Genomic DNA, 17,568 nt, shown 5'->3' on the forward strand with positions numbered 1-17,568 from the left:
AAAAAAAATTGGACTTTAATTTTCAGCCGGAATGGATAGGAAACTGGTTTATTCAGGGTCTGGTTTAGTCAGGTTTGACTGTATAATTTTAAGTTGGAAATTATCATTCGCTTCAAGTGACAATCATAGACATATAAAATAGTCTGCTTACTTCTTCCTGTCTGGCTCCAAACATAGTGGTGTATTTTCCAGGCCTTCCTATTATTCTGAAAAAGAAAAAGTAATATGTAAAAGATCAAAGGAAACCCATTGCAATATGATTTGTTGTGTCAAAAAACAAACAAAAAATTAAAAAATAATAATTTTAGGAAATATAGTTTTATAATATTCTAATACTTTTTCAATATTTCATGATAGATTGATTGATTGATTGTTGCTGTTTTAATGCCACTTTTAAGTGTCGTTTTTGGGGATATTTCATGGCAGTAAGTTTTTATGGGTGGAGGAAGCCGGAGTGCTCCGAGAAAACCACCAACCTTTCATGATAGAAGATGTAGTCGTGAAATTTGGAAAGGCAATTATAATCAAGACCAAAACTTAGAATAACAAATTTATATCAAATATCAAATGTAAAAGTACAAACATAATGATCAACTAACCTTCCTTTGAAGAAAGCTATGTATATAATGGAGGAGTAGTAGTTGACGAACTGTAAGGCAAACAATTTCAATGTGATACTGTCGTCATATTCCTTCTGTGTCCTCAAACATTCTAAGTCTGTTAACCAGAAAGCAAGACGACTGTAGATCTGTAAATATATATTGAATAAAGAATCATTATTGTTATAAAAAGACGAGCTTCCAATTTCCAATTTTTAGTTTCGATTTTATGATTTTATGGACGTACATTTGGTTCAATTGGTGGAAAATGTTTCTTTGGACATTATAGTGGTTTGTGTACGTAGCTCACAAAAAAGCCAGATGGACTATAAAATATTCAGTAAGAGTTAATTGCACATTTCAATTACTACAGACAAACTATTACAGAATATGTTACGACTAATATAACAAATTTACCATGTTAAGAATAATAATTATCAACAGATTGATACAAGCAGCAGTTACAGTTGTCACCAGACTGGCATTCTCATAGATTGTCGCTGTTGTCGTGGCAACCAATGTAGAATTTGTTGACGTTGGTCTGTCTTTTGTTAGAACTTGCAGAGCAGCCAACACCGATACACGATAGGCTATTACACCAAATACAGCAGCTATGGCTAGGAAACCCTAAAGATAAATAAATATACTTAAGTAATGAATTCTTAATTCTGTAAATTCAGAAATTTTTACAATGTTTTATTACATTTGTACTTCAAAAATTGCAATTTCAATTCTGATACCATATTTTGTTCAGCGTTTTCTGAAAATTTGATAACATGAACTGGTGGTTACATTAACTTGAGACCTTATTATTTGTTGGCGAGAAATCATTTCAAATAAACCTCTTCTTTTTATCAGTAGTTTTATTTTGTCATTTCAAGGTTTCAGTTATGGGAGTAATGAAAATTGGTGCCATTGGTCAGTAAAATTTAAATTTTACAGTTTATCAAACAGTTGTAAAATATACTGTAATCAATAATACTCAAGTGAAAGAGTATGCTCCCTTTAATAATTCACCCACTGTCTTTTTTCTTTTCAAAATTTTCCTTCGATCTTACTGACTGATAATTATCATTCTAAGCACAGTAGAGTGATATAAAAAAAATCGCTAGAAAATAAGGGGACCAAGCCGTTGTCAATAAAATCAACAACTTTACTATATGTAAAATAGCGATAAACAGATTGGTCATCATAACTCAATTGCTTTTATTACTTTCATCCTACAGGCTCAAGCGAGATAGTCAATCACATTGAGATGACCAACGATAACCTATTAATATATATAAAATTTGTTATACTTACCAGAAAAAACATGATTGAATAAGACATCAAGAAAATTGGTACTCTCTTTGTCCAGAAGGGTAGATGAGGTTCTTTTAACTGTTAAGAGAAAGAGTAACTTTTAGAGGATTATTTTATAACTAACAGAAAAAGTTATTAACTTTAAGATGTTTAAATAAACTCAAACATTTACAGAAAAGCTGAATCGAGAAAAAAAATTCTTAAAGTCTTCATGATTTTGGAAACCGTCATAAAAATTCATTTCTCCCAGTTGTAGGACTTTCTGTAAAATCACTTCCAAAAGCCTGAATCTGATTTTTGAATTACAAGAAAAAACAAAGTTTCACCTTCATTGGGTATACTGATATAATACTGGTTGCCTGTAGTTGATAGAAACGGTGGAAAGTAAATGGAAAAGAATACATTACTTTAATTTCAACATTTCCAGCTTTATTATCATGTTCAATTACAAGGAATTCTTTGGTGAGCATAGATTTTACTAACCCTTGTAATTTGATTTTCAGATGTATTCTGAATGAGTACAGTTTCTTAAGGTTAAACATTGGTATATATATCCTTAGATAGAATTTTTAAATACTTTGCCAGAATGTAGATCTTTCCATGCTTTTTTCAAAAATATAATTAAAAGTATTGGTCACCATGCTTTTTTCAAGCTACAAGTCGTACAAAATTGCCCAAATTTGAGTAGATTCTTTATATTGTTCATGAAAAAACAAATTTGTGTGGAAAAATAGAAATTTATGAGATAGAATTGAAATAAAACATGAGAAGATAGGTTTTAAAATATGCTTTAAGAAATGAAAAGTAAAATTGGTGGCACCGACCTGGTTTTTTTCCTACAATTAAAAATTGGAATTTCTCTATCATTCCTTAAAAAAAATCCATTTCAGTTGTAGCCTCTAAAATAGCTAAGTTCACAATTTGATTTGAACAATCACAAATATTTGGTTTTAGAAAAATCAGTCTAAAAAATGCAATGAATCACTTATTTTTCTTTTTCAAATAAAAAGGTTTAACCGATTAATTGCCAATCTGGCTAAAAATTTGCAGATTTGGGTAAAGAACTAGACCTGTTGTGAACTGTGATTTTACAATCCAAGATGGTGATATACAGTAAATCTACCTTTAAGAGATAATAGGTTGCATTTACCCCTGTGATTGGATGTATTCTATGATCAGTACCGTTTTCTATGATGAGTATAGGTTTCATGTACCCAAATAATTGAATGTATTCTAAAACGAGTACATTTTTCTTTCTATGGTGAGTTTAGTTTTCTATGGTGAGTATAGTTTTCACTTACCTGAGTAAATGGATGTATTCTATAATGAGTAGTTTTCTACCCTGAGTATAAGTCTCACTTATTCCAGTAATTGCATTTATTTCTTAAACAAGTACGGTTTTCAATGGTCAGTATAGGTTTCACTTACCCAGTAATTGGATGTTTTTCTTAAATGAGCACTGTTTTCAATGGTCAGCATAGTTTTCACTTACCCCAGTAATAGGATGTCTTCTTAAATGAGTACAGTTTTTTTATGGTGAGTATAAGTTTAACTCACCCCAGTAATTGAATGTATTCTATGAGTACAGTTTTCTATGGTGAGTATCAGTCTAACTTACCACAGTAATTGGATGTATTCTATAATAAGTACAGTTTTCTATGGTGAGTATAGTTTTCTATGGTGAGTACAGTTTTTTGTGGTTAGTATGCATTTAACTTACCCCAGTGATAGGATGTATTCTATAATGAGTACAATTTTCAAGTCTTGCCAAGTATTCAGGTCTAGGTGGTTGCTGAAACATAAAACAGGCAAAGGTATGATTCTACCACCTATTTCTACTTGAATTCCAAAATTATAAAAGTATTATACATTTTTTATATAATGTCAATCAATATTCACAAGATGATCCTACTCAATTAATTGTATGCTTGTAAGGCCAGATATGTTTTCAAACAGTTTCAAGTCAAATTGACAAACTCCAAAATAATTAAAAGAAAAACAAAGGATATGGGGTATCTATCTATGACACAAAGTCAATACATGCACAGCAACAAAAAACACAAAAAGCAAAGGAGCAGGGCTCATACTGCTGTTCTTCATCTCAAGGTCCAAGATCATTAGATCACACCAGCATTCCTTTTCTTACTCACAGTCACTTATGGTTCTACTGTGAAGTTTCATTGCTGCTACGTTATACATTAAGGGGGTACAGAAAACCTAAGGTAATTAACCCTTAAAATTCAGCTGAATGTTTTAATCACATACTAATAGTAAGGAGAAATCAAGATTTACAACAATAAAAATAAGTATTGGTCAAACTCCTATCTATCCAACTAAATTATTCCTGTAAATTGTGTAGTTCAAATTTCAAAAATTTTCATATTTTTCTCAAATGATCAGAGTAAATATTTTGTCAAAAAAAGTCAAATCTATTTTTAGTCAAAGTGTATGGTAACCCTAAAATGATGGCCTACATCCCTTTTCATTGATTTTAATAGAAAAAGAAATAATATGAGGTATCCATCCATCCATGACACAAAATCAGTACGTCAATGTTTTTTATATCCTACTTTTGTAGATAAATTAGCATAAACACCATGAATAATGAATATATTTACCTCTTCTCTAACATAGTCCAACAAGTCCCATTTATACTGCATGGAAGCCTGCCTTCTCTTCCAAAATTCCAAGAATAAAGTACCTGTCCAAAATATATATTCAATCATGTAGTAACACAATATCACAAAATGATAGTTCAAAGGATGAGTTCTTAAATTTTGTGTGTTATTATAACTATTGTTTAACAATGGACACACATGCAACTTTATTTTAACTAATGCAATTTCAAGAAACTTTGTATACAAAATATTTTTTTATATATTTTTGAGACACCTTTCTAGTCGCAAAAATAATAATAAAATATCTGAATTGACAGTTTACATTTATGCTTAGGATAACATGTTTTAAAATGACATATGAATATATTCTTCTTTGCTCTAGCTAAATAAAACAGTAGTATACTGTTGTTAAAAATTCATAAGTTGATTGAGAGAAAACATTATACTGATTCTCCAAGATTTACCTGAATACAGTTGAAAAAAAAAGGCACTCTCACATTTCATCTGCATAGAAGGACTAAAATTCAGTTTTATAAAAAAAAAATACATGACAGATTTAAATAGAAATTATTTTCTGAACTAATAAAATTTCAGGATAGTTAAATACAGTCACTTATCAAATTAAAATACTTAAGACCAACTTACCCCAGAATGACATAAATATAGCAAAGAAGACTGTTCCACCATTATCAAACATCCGACTAGCTATGGCATTAGAACATGACTCATACAGGTTCCAATATGGACATTGAAAATCACATAATGGACACATCGTGAAGTTATTTTTTGGATCACAAATCTCCTTCCTAAAATAAAATAAAAATATTAAAAAGAACCACAGTAGATTCATCATTATTATTTGTTTGGTACCCTAGATTTTGTGGGGGAATGTAACCCATAATTCAAATATTCAATAAAATTCACATTTTCTGTATGCTTGTATGCAGACTTTGGAAAAAAACATTAAAAAACAAATATCCACAAAAAATAATTTTTCATTGATGCACAAAATTAAATAAACCCACAGTGATAAAACAAGAATGCATGTGATTTGCGTATTGTTTTCTTTATCTTAATTTGTTTGTAAAAACAGGTAAGAAATCAGTGTATAAAGAAATAGATAAAAAAAACTTACGCTGGGTAGCTGTCTGGTGCCACTGCTATTCCATATATGAATACCACCAAACCAACAATAGAGGCTGGTATCAACATCATTGTGTAGAATCCTAACCAAGTAAAGTATATTCCTATCTTAGCTCCAAAGTAATTCCTGAAAATAAAATAACTTACAATTTGTACCATCAGAAACATGCATTTTCAGTCATTAAAGTCATTTGTATGTACATTGTTTTTGATACTGATGCCTACATGTTGTTATTACTTACAAATTAAAGATTTTATTTAATAGTTTGAATGTTTTTGTGATTTAATTTGATGTCATTGATTCTATGGTAATTTAATATCAAAATAAAAAGAAGACATTCTGACATGGAGCCTTAACTAACCTCACATGTTCCAATGGCTGAACTTTAAACATATTCCTCCAGTTTCCCCAGTGGTCAAACAGCAATTTTCTTTCATTGGATGCTGAGCCTGGCTTCCAATGACCCTATAATGTAATAGTAAAAATAATACATGTACAGTATTTAGTAATGTCAATGAATGTAAGAAACAATACATGCTCACAAATTGGAAAAAAAACATGTCCCTCTTAGCCTGTGTTATAGGGAGACTGTAAATTACATGGCAAATCTAGCTGACAAATCTAGTAAGTTGTCTGTTTGAAACTTTCATGCTACAATAATATGAAAGTTCCTCGGGGAAATGTCTAAACAGAATTGTGCATGCAACAAAAAGTTAAATGTATGGACGCTCCCATAATCTTTTTTTTTCCACCAAATAATCACAAGTATTTGTTTATTTTCCTCCCATTCCTTCCTCAATTTGGATAGGTTTTATAATGTACAACTTTAGTATTCAAGTTTGACTACAGCATGCATGATTATTTTACCAATTTGTGTTAATGTCATATTTTATGGATGTCTCTAATTATAAGTTTCAAGTTCAGTCCCATCGTAAAAATTCTTTCTGTCAAAAATACAATCTACATTCAATAAAATTATGTGAATGTTTATGTGCATGTCTTTTCAAATTTACCTACAGTGGAAGAGAGTGAAAATGGTAACACGGTTATTCAAACAAATAACAAAAGGATGATGCAATGACAGCTAAATTTATAACTTTTTACTAACCTCATGTAATGAATAAGCTGCTGTGTAAATATTGTCGTTTATCATCTTGTTGATACCTGAAAAGAAAGAGGAGTTATATGTACAAATTTCCCAGTTTATAAATCTCAACATTTGTAGTTATAAAAACTGACAAAGGCTTCCACAAAGCATCTTGTTACTTCCAAATTTCATTAAATTGTTACACATGGAATAAAATGTACATATCACATTTATGTACTGCAAAAACATTTATTTTCGTGGGGTTAAAATTTCCTGGTTTTGTCTGTATTACAGATTTCATTGGGATTTAGTTTCATGGTTTCAAGAAAATGGAAGTGATATTATATGTAGGTTAAATTTTCATGGGGTTTTTAATTTTTCGTAGATATATTTTTTCCACAAAAATAAACAAAATTTAATCCTCCACGAAATTTTTTCTTTTACAGAACCGGTATATGATTTGTTTAAAAGAAGTCCACAATACATTGCAATAGTAACATCTTATATAAATCTGCTTTACTTTGTCAAGTCCCAAGTTCCAAACACCATTATAAATAATACATGTTACTTTTGTTATCCTCTTCTTTTGATCTTTCTGCATGATAATTTTCCATTTCTTGTGACTTTTACTGTGATGGGTTTTTATCAGTAAAGTAATAGGAGCATAAAAACCTCATTGAGATAGTCTAGAAAAATTCTGCGGTCTTTCAATTATTTTGGGGTTGATAACATCTCATCTAAGGGGCCAGGGATATCACCCTGATGAGATTGCAGCTGAGAAACTCTCTATTGTTTTCAGAACCATGGATAATCTAGTTTATAGCTATTTTACAAAATGTTCCTTTGATCTTACTGACAGATATTTTCCTTTCACAGTAGAGTGATATGAAAAAATTATTGCTAGAAACTTAGGGGGCATGTGCCATTGTCAATGAAATTAACAACGTCGTCATAGGTAAAATAGAGATAAAAAATTATCATTGGTCATCTCAACTTGATTGCTTTTCTCACTTTTGTCGTACCGGCTCTCAAGTGAGAAAATCAATCTTGTTGAGATGATCTACGATAATCTATAAACACATGCAAAAACCTTACTAACATGCACTTACCAAAAGAATAAGCATCATTTTTATCAGTACTGAATGATTTTCTCCTCAGAATAAAATTCACAATACGACTTCTTGTAGCATTATCAAAGAAGGTGTCTCTATCTTCTGGTATGTCAAACCTGAAACACAAAATAGAAAGTATAGGTGTCAGATCACCAATTACTCCCTCCAATTTGTATACATTTGTACAATCCTCCAGAATGTATGTAAAAGTAGCCCTACTCTGACACAAAATATTGCTTTTGATGTCTTTGTTTACTTTGAAAAATCAGGGTTAATGTGCTCCATAGAATTCTAATTTAAGATTTCCAGAAAAACAGGGGTTATTTTTGGTAGACCTATGTTTTGAAGGTCAATTTTTTTTTTCTTTAGGGTAGTTAGTTTTTCAAGTTTTGCTATACAATAAAAGGGTCATGGCATGAATATTGATGAAAATTGACCCTGACTTTTGTATAATATTAAAGTTGTCCTTTGACTTGCAATAAATTAAGCAGTTTGAAACTTATATATAAGGTCTTTAAATATAAAAAAAAAATATACTCAGAACATTACTCACCAATACTCATGCAATAACTGTATAATATTTATCTTAACTATAAAGGTCTTATTTAATGAAATTTGATGCCACTGTCATAAAAGTGAGAGGTTTAGCTAGTTATAAAACCAGGTTTAATCCACCATTTTCTACATAAGAAAATGTCTGTGCCAAGTCAGGAATATGACAGTTGTAATCCATTCGTTCGATGTGTTTGAGCTTTTGATTTTGCCATTTGATAAGGGACTTTCTGTTTGAATTTTCCTTGAGTTCAGTATTTTTGTGATTTTACTTTTAATTGACAGGTTATGTACCATTGTATGTGAAGTTTTTCCCCCATTAATTCATTTGTTGTTGCAAATCAAAATCCTTGAAGCAAGGCATGTTTTTTTATATGAAGTGTTCAGGCCGTGGCAAGTGTCAGAGTCAATCATGGGAGGAATTCAATTATTTAGTATACCGAATCTTTAGTTTTCTGTGTAATTTTTATTGACTGTTGTTTGCCTTTTTTCTTTTTGGCAATAGCTATTTAAGCCCCCTCAGTATCTTACTATTTTTTCATACTCACAAATATTCCTTGTCTCTGCTGTACACCAATGTAAACCTCCTTTTGATATGTGGTACCTGGTCTTCATTCAGTTGGAATGGTGTATAAATTCTCTTAGCTATACCTGTTACTTTAGTCCATAACTTGGTGGACACCGATTTCATTGGATTCTGGATTAGTAAATATTGTTGTAATGTATTATCTTGTAGAGTTTTGTTATCAGAAATAAGTAAATGTAGCTAAAGTTGAATTTATAAAATATTCATTTCATATTGAAAATTAGTTGATGCTTCTTTTATTCTTAAATATTTAGTACTTAAAGATGATAAAAAGAAAAGAAAATACTTCAAACTGTACACCCTAGTGAAAATTCTGTAAAATAAATTGTAGATAGCATGCACACTTTATTTTCATACAATATAACGATGTCAAAATGTTAACAATAAATAAGTAAGTCTTCTGTACTAATCCACTGCAAGACAAAATGACCTGAAATATTTTACAGTTTAATAATTTAACCTTTACAGTACTTACATATATAATAAAATAGAAGAATATTTTGATTATGATTAATTACCTGACAGTAACTTAACAAATTTAAAGGAATCACCTACCTTTTAAAGCTGTTATCCTAATGCTAGTAAGATAAAGGTTTGGTTGACTTGCTTGCTTTGTTTGTAAACATGTTTACTCAAGCGTTGTAATTAAGATTGACATCTGCTATCAATAGCTAGGTGGGTCTTCAACTTGTATACATTGCTTACCTTCCAATAAAATTTATAAGTATAATGTATACAAGCTGAAGCCCCGCCTATATATTGATAGCAGATGTCAATCTTAAGAACAACGCCTGAACATTTTTACAAACAAAGCAAGATAAACAACCAAACCTTTAACTTCCTGGCATTAGGATAACAGCTTTAATTATCATTTTATTTCTATTTAATTAAAACTTAAAGAAAAATCCATGCACAACTTTAATTTGAATTCACATTTAACAAGTGACATTATTTACCAAAGCAATATTTGGTTAAACACTTAAAGGTAAAAGACTCAACAGTAAAACACTAAAAGCTGCCATTTCATTAAGGCGGGCCAGACAAACCAATAAGAAAGAAAGCCTGATCTCCCTTGGTCTCTCCTGATTTACATTCTGTTTCAACGAATGTTTGACTTTCAATCAGACTTGTTCGAATGTTGGAAAAGTTGCACTAGGAATACTAGATACATTAATTTTCATGTTTGTCAGTATAAAATATAAAGCTCCATCAAGAGATCATGTGTCCCTTAAGGCCCCTCAACCCCTAAATACACCTCTGGAATCTATAATATTAAAGCAAAAACAAATCCGGAATTGAAAAAAGAAATCAAATATTTACCACTGCAATAACTTGACTTATAATCTAAAATTAAACTGCTTAACTTAATGCAAGTCCCATGGAGAACTTTAATATCATACAAAAGTGATATCTCACATGTAGATTTAAAGAAAAAACTGACAAGAGAACAGTATTCAGCAGTATCAAACAATGCAATAAGGGTCCAAAATAGCAACAGTAAAGACAGTTAAAGACAATTTGGCAATTCATTACCTCTTAGGGAAAATTAATTGATTGCAGTTATAATTTTTAACCCAAGACAGTATTTACAAAAATTAATGCAACAACTTAGTCTGTTAACAATGTTTGAGTAATTCAGAAAAAAAATAATTCAGAGAGGACTAATTTCTAAAAATATCTGTCAAAATCACAATGCTACTTTTGGATGTGCTAGAATATATATTGCTCTTGCACAATAAAAATTAACATTTTTAAACTTATGTTTTCCCCTCTATATTCTTTCTTAATATAAGACAGAATATAGAAATAAAATTAATCTAACAAAGGAACTTTTGTTTGTGTAATGACTGCATTTTTTAAACTAGAGGCTCTAAAGAGCCTGTGTCACTCACCTTCATCTATGTGAATATTAAACAAAGGATGGATTCATGACAAAATTGTGTTTTGGTGATGGTGATGTGTTTGTAGATCTTACTTTACTGAACATTCTTGCTGCTTACAATTATCTCTATCTATAATGAACTTGGCCAAGTAGCTACAGTGGAAAATGTTTGTAAAAATTTACAAATTTTATGAAAATTTTTAAAAATTGACTATAAAGGGCAATAACTCCTTAAGGGGTCAACTGACCATTTTGGTCATGTTGACTATTTTTAGATCTTACTTTGCTGAACATTATTGCTGTTTACAGTTTATCTCTATCTATAATAATATTCAAGATAATAACCAACAAGAATGTGTCCATAGTACACGGATGCCCCACTCACACTACAATTTTCCATGTTCAGTGGACCGTGAAATTGGAGTCAAAACTTTAATTTGGAATTAAAATTAGAAAGATCATATCATAGGGAACATGTGTACTAAGTTTCAAGTAGTTGTGACTTAAACTTCATCAAAAACTACCTTGACCAAAAACTTTAACCTGAACTTCTTACTTTCATTTTCTATGTTCAGTTGACCATGAAATTGGGGTCAAAACTATAATTTGGCATTAAAATTACAAAGATCATATCATGGGGAACATGTGTACTAAGTTTCAAGTGGATTGGACTTCAACTTCATCAAAAACTACCTTGAACAAAACATTTAACCTGAAGTCGGACGGACGAACGAACGAACGAACGAACGGACGAACGAACGGACGAACGAACGAACGGAGGCACAGACCAGAAAACATAATGCCCCTCTACTATCGTAGGTGGGGCATAAAAACGGCAAAATTTCCTTAAAATTACCATTCAGGGGCAGCAACCCAACAATGGGTTTTCTGATTTATCTAAAAATTTCAGGGTAGATAGATCTTGACCTGATGAACAATTTTACATGTCAGATTTGCTCTTAATGCTTTGGTTTCAGAGATATAATCCAAAATCTACATTTTACCCCTATGTTCTATTTTTAACCATGGTGGCCATCTTGGTTGGTTGGCTTGGTCACGGGACACATTTTTTAAACTAGATACCCCAATGATGATTGTGGCCAAGTTTGGTTAAATTTGGCCCAGTAGTTTCAGAGGAGAAGATTTTTGTAAAAGTTAACAACGACGGAGGACGGTCACAGGACATCGACGGACACCAGTGATAAGAAAAGCTCACTTGGCCCTCTGGGCCAGGTGAGCTAAAAAGCAAAAGAATTAATTTCAATTGAACCAAGCCTGTTAAGTAGAACTTTTTGCGGCAATATGATTAAAAACATATCCTGTGTTCAAGTTTGCTTCCAAGGATATGACAACATCATTTCTACTTTCTTTTCTCATGATTATCACATTAACCAATGAGCTTCCAGTGTACTCAATTTTGAAGGTGTGAGTCATAACAATAAAACCAGAGGATTCCAAGCGGTATTTAAAACAGAAAGTAGAACTGAACATGGTTAAATCCTTGTAAGCTCAGCATGGGCACAGGAACTATATTTTAATTAAATTGAACTTTTCACTCAACACTAACTTACTGATTAATACACCAAGCCTGAAATGCAGACAAGTTTCATGCATTCACATTGTAAAACAACTCAATGAAAACTTAAAATCTGAATAAACTAAGACGGGGAAACACGCAGACATTCTGACTCAATTTACCAAACACCAGGCACAGGGATTTTCTGCCATCTCAACGATGCGATTCTATAGAAAATACAAAATTTCATCCACATTTTAAATACCATTGACATTTGTCATAAAAACGTGAGGTTTAGTAACCTTTTTAAAAAACCAGGTTTTTCTTACCAAATTGAAAATACAAAATATATACAAAAGGAATGGTCATTACCAATTCATCTACATATTAAATACCATTGACAATTAACATAAATGTGAGGTTTAGTAGCCTTTTTTAAAAACAGGTTTTACTAATCAAATAGTTTATAAATAATTTTTCAAAGACATCAGACATTATTTTACTTGTGTTTTCTCAGGTGTTGGCATGGTTACTTTCAAAATTGCAATAAAGGTTAATCAATTATTTATTGCTATAATTAAATTTCATATTTATATTCTTTGTTTATTTCTTTTCTATTTCTTGTTAAATTCATGTAAAGTCCATCTGACATGTGCATTAAAATTGTGGATTAAACAAAACAATCTGAAATTGAATTTATCAAATATTGTATTTATATTTTTGTCTCTATTTCTTTCCTATTTCTTGTTATATTTGTAAAATGTTTATCTGACATGATTCTGGATTAAACAAAACTAAGTATAAGCTGGATATTCTATGTTTGATTTCATTAAAATCTTAGTGAAATCCTTTCATAAATTACTGAATAACAATAATTGTAAATTTTCCTTTAAAAATTTCATACATTTAGGCTGTTGTTAGTAGTTAAATATATAGAAGCACACATACATTAGAAATATTTCATTTGTGAAGTCACTCTTAAAAAGACTTATAAACAGCTCATGTATTATTTCACGCACTAAAGTTTCAGAACTACAGAACAAGAAATCTGAAAATATTATAAATTTAAAAGGGAGGTTACTTGTACATTATGTAAGATTATCATCAAATTAATTTAATTTCCAAAGTATATATTCTAAACAACATTTATTATGTTTATTAGGGATATTACTTTTTTTAACACTTTTTCTATATCTTTACCACATAAATAAAAAATAAAAAAAAATAAAGTAAATTAATCATGAAATAAAATATAGATTTTAGTTGAAGAGACAAACCCTGAAACCCCTTTTTGGCCTTTGCATTAAATGTTTTGGGCCCTACTTATGGACGTACACCGCAGAAAATTTTGTAAAAATCAGAATATACAAAATAATAAAATGAACATTTTGACTACAAACCAAAATTACAGAAAGTGCTTTTACAACAGTACGTATGACATCAAACAAAGAAACTGTATCAGAGAAAGGGAAAATGTGGAAAGAGGTATAAGATCTCTAGTATTTATTGTCAATGTAATTTTTTACCTATATGTCAAGAATTTTCATTGAATATTCATGACAAATAGATTTATGAATGGACAAAACAAATAACTATAGTAAAACATCTACTGGTAAGAGAAAAGTTTTTATCAATCAAAAATTCTTGCCTTGAACCACACTGGTTTAAGTGTAAGGTTAACTAATAAGTATGTGAAAAGTTTAACCATATCTTACAAACATAATGAATATTCATGGACACTTTCTTGTTGAGAATGAATATTCATAAACACTTTCTTGTTGAGAGACAGCACAAATGTGGTCAAGTGATACTTCAACCCTAATTCCTCCAATATTTCAGGATGATAGACAAGAATTAAAAGTGATGGTCAAGAATTGATGCTTGGCAAAATATACTCTCTGGCCAGTCTGTTAAAAACAATAGGACAACTATCTATACAACGTATACCAACATAAGATAAAAGTTTGTGAAATGTTAAAATAAATATTACACATAACTGGAAATGAAGGGATAAGACTTAGAAATCACGGGGAATCTCACCTGCATTCGGAGGGACTAAAAGTACAAACATAATTAACTGTTAAATTATAAAAAAAAGATTGTACATATCTTTTTGATATAAACTTCAGGAGTATGCAACAAATACATCTGATTGCATTGAGTGTGAAGGTAAAGATAATATCTTCAGTTAGCTTGCTTGCTAGTTGAACTGTAAGGTAATTATTATGTTAGCTAAACTACCCTCCTTTAAAAGTAGACTAGACTGACATATAATTAATCTATCTGTTCGTAGGAGTAGTCTACTCTGAAAGGAGGGTAGTTTACCTAACATAATAATGACTTCACAGTTCAGATAAAAAGCAAGCTAACCAAAGATTCTACCTTTACCTACACACTTAATGCTTTTGGCTGTATTTCTGGTAAAAAAAAATTATTATGCTTTTTCAATAAATGTCATGACACACTATTGTATTATTACTGTTGTCACTGCAATGTTTGTGATAGAGTGTACTTTAGGTTAAAAATATTTGAAAATATCATTAGGAATGGAGTGATGCTTGATTTAATTAATGTGACATGGAATTAATTTACCAAACTTATCATTAAATGAATTTCAGATACAAAGACTGTTTGGGGATTAAAAGATTAATAATGACAAAGGGTTCAGTGGTTCAGTGAATGGGTAATATTGCTTTTTGTGAACCACTTCAGTTTCAGTGTAGTACTCACTATACTCCAATACGTAGAAGGACCAAATATCGTCTGACATAAGAAATACCACAAGCAAATATTAACTATTATATTCACACACAAACACTTTATTTGTATAACTAAGTCGATTAAACATGTTAGAAATCACTATCACTTACATTTTGACCTTTCTGAATAAAACATCCATAAAGATATACATTAAAGCTAACACAAATCTGGTAATATTCATTTGTTTTTATCATTGTATAAACACAAAGCGAGGCTTTTAAGTCTGCTGGCCTAATGAATTTTTCTTTTTAAATTTCATAACTCAAATGCAGAGTTTCTGTCTAGAATCTACTTTTTAATGTTTATCTTCTACAAGTGTTAGCATGTGTTTCAATTTGTTAACTGGTGAACCTCTGATAAATTACAAATCTGTTATCTTAACTTTAATATTTCCATGATAACATGCCATACAACCAATTTACTGACAACTTGTTAAGAAAATCTATAATTAGACCCCTTTATGATACTTTAAGAGACAGATGCTACTATTCCTATTTTCATGCCACTTTTTCCACCTTGCCCCAACATTTAACACATCAACAGCACATTACTCTATACCTCTAACTGTGAATACTTCATCTGTATTTTGTCGAGTACCAAGTTCTGTCGATAAATTAGTTAAAACATAAAAAAAATATATCCATAATCCCTTAAATAGTTTAATATAGTTACTATGAATAATACAACAAAAACGTTCAGCACTGCTCTTTGCTAAAGTACAAGTAACGAATGAGAGAACTTATTTCCAAATTTTGCCTTTATTTTGTTAAAACAAATCCAAGCAGACTATGCAATCATAATTTTATACCTATACTTGTTAAAGTGCATTTTTTATTTCTAACTTGAGGTAAATTTAACATAGTTGAGGCACTGGGAAAGAGCAATGCTGACCAACTTAAATGAGCATTTGTTTGTTTGCTGAAAATTATGAAAACTATTTGTTTGGTTTAGATGATATCTATTTTTAGATCATCTGTGTACACCTTTCAAATCTTCCATTGCATAAACATTTGAAGGTGCAGTGTGTAATTGCAAAAGCTATTAAATATGCCAGTTTGAACATTCAAAATAAATATAAAAGGCAAAGTTTTCATTGGAAAACAAACAAATTTGTTTGTTATACAAATGACAGTGTAATATATCGTTCCAAAATTAGGACAATTTGCATTGTTATATTTTTTTTGTTTATTACTTCCTGTTTTCTTTTGAAGTTACAAACTCAGCAAACAAACTAATACTTCCTTAAACCTAACACTGACATCTATATATAGAGTGATAATGTGAAAATAATCAGCTTGTTTTAAAGAGAAAGTACATGTCATATGACAGAACAAAAATTTCAAATGATTTTACAACAATCATGGTGTTATTTTTAGTTAAATTTGGCATCTTTCAAATAAGCTGATTATTTTTGATGATTAATGATTTTAATTAAAATCTGAAGACATAAAAAATCTTACAACCAACCTCCAAATTTCCCAGCTTTCCATGTTAGATTAAAATGAAAATTGTTAGTTGTGAATATAAAAATTTCTGTAGTTAGTTACGCTTTGGCAGATACATGTATGCATTAATATTAATGTTGTTATATGTGAATAATTGATTCATTCTTTTTATAGAACTTTATTACATTTCTTATCAAAAACTGTGGTTTCATTTTAGTTCATGATGGTTAATTTTCAATATTTGAAGAACAAAATCTTTAAAGATGTTCAATACCTTTGTTCTTAACTTTTTGTCAGATATTTGGAATCCATCTAGCCTTATCCATGTAGTGATTATAAAAATTTGCCAGCAAACCATTATTTTCTTTTCATAATTTTATTTCATAAATTTCGAAAATTCATTTTATAAAATCCTTGTTATTTTTTCATAGATTTTGAAGGATAAGAAAGTGTCAATGTTAAATGTATGAAAAATCTAGAGAGTATTGATTCCCACCAAATTAAAGATTGATTAAATCGATAGAGAAAAATGAGGACACAGAGCGCGGCACCTTTATCTTATATCTAAGTTCTGTTACTTCTAACTGTCTTATAAAAAAGCATGTAAAAAAAATAAAAATGCTTTGTTAAGTACTTTAATTTCCTGACTGCTAGTCCATGAAAATAATAAAACCACAGAATGTAAAAAAAAAGCTATTGCGCAATACATCATTAAAATGCTTTAGAAGCGACTCCTATGTGTATATTGAATCATAATTGTACTTTCTATAAAATCTAGTGTAAAAGCCAATACATGTATGTGACAAAAATATATATCTATATCAGTCTTTTGCAGAAATCTGTTTCTTGACTGATACGTATGTGTGTGACAAACCTGATATGACCATGATGACTGCATATTCTTGAAAGACTGTTGGTAAATCATACAAATTTTGTTAAGTAAAGTAAAATCACAAGAAAACTGA

General features: G+C 30.2%; 1 protein-coding gene across 9 annotated transcripts in view; it reads right to left on the bottom strand.

Moving 5' to 3' along the window:
• LOC143047565 (anoctamin-2-like) overlaps positions 1-17,568 on the bottom strand; it is a 74,853-nt gene that overhangs the window by 32,132 nt on the left and 25,153 nt on the right. For 5 of the 9 annotated variants that reach the window (XM_076220653.1, XM_076220652.1, XM_076220649.1 and 2 more), the window contains 15 exons: positions 15,717-15,761; positions 15,129-15,161; positions 14,439-14,453; positions 8,963-9,111; positions 7,860-7,978; positions 6,772-6,827; positions 6,025-6,128; positions 5,655-5,789; positions 5,165-5,325; positions 4,520-4,602; positions 3,622-3,693; positions 1,902-1,979; positions 1,017-1,226; positions 600-748; positions 152-206 (listed from right to left, as the gene is read on the bottom strand). In XM_076220653.1, the coding sequence (XP_076076768.1) occupies positions 152-206; positions 600-748; positions 1,017-1,226; positions 1,902-1,979; positions 3,622-3,693; positions 4,520-4,602; positions 5,165-5,325; positions 5,655-5,789; positions 6,025-6,128; positions 6,772-6,827; positions 7,860-7,978; positions 8,963-9,111; positions 14,439-14,453; positions 15,129-15,161; positions 15,717-15,761 (1,464 nt within the window). Of the gene's footprint in view, positions 1-151; positions 207-599; positions 749-1,016; positions 1,227-1,901; positions 1,980-3,621; positions 3,694-4,519; positions 4,603-5,164; positions 5,326-5,654; positions 5,790-6,024; positions 6,129-6,771; positions 6,828-7,859; positions 7,979-8,962; positions 9,112-12,580; positions 12,686-14,438; positions 14,454-15,128; positions 15,162-15,716; positions 15,762-17,568 lie in introns of those variants that run through there. The other 4 variants (XM_076220650.1, XM_076220648.1, XM_076220651.1 and 1 more) reach the window with 4 other exon arrangements.

This window comes from Mytilus galloprovincialis, chromosome 10, assembly GCF_965363235.1.
Source record: "Mytilus galloprovincialis chromosome 10, xbMytGall1.hap1.1, whole genome shotgun sequence".
Lineage (NCBI taxonomy): Eukaryota > Metazoa > Mollusca > Bivalvia > Mytilida > Mytilidae > Mytilus > Mytilus galloprovincialis.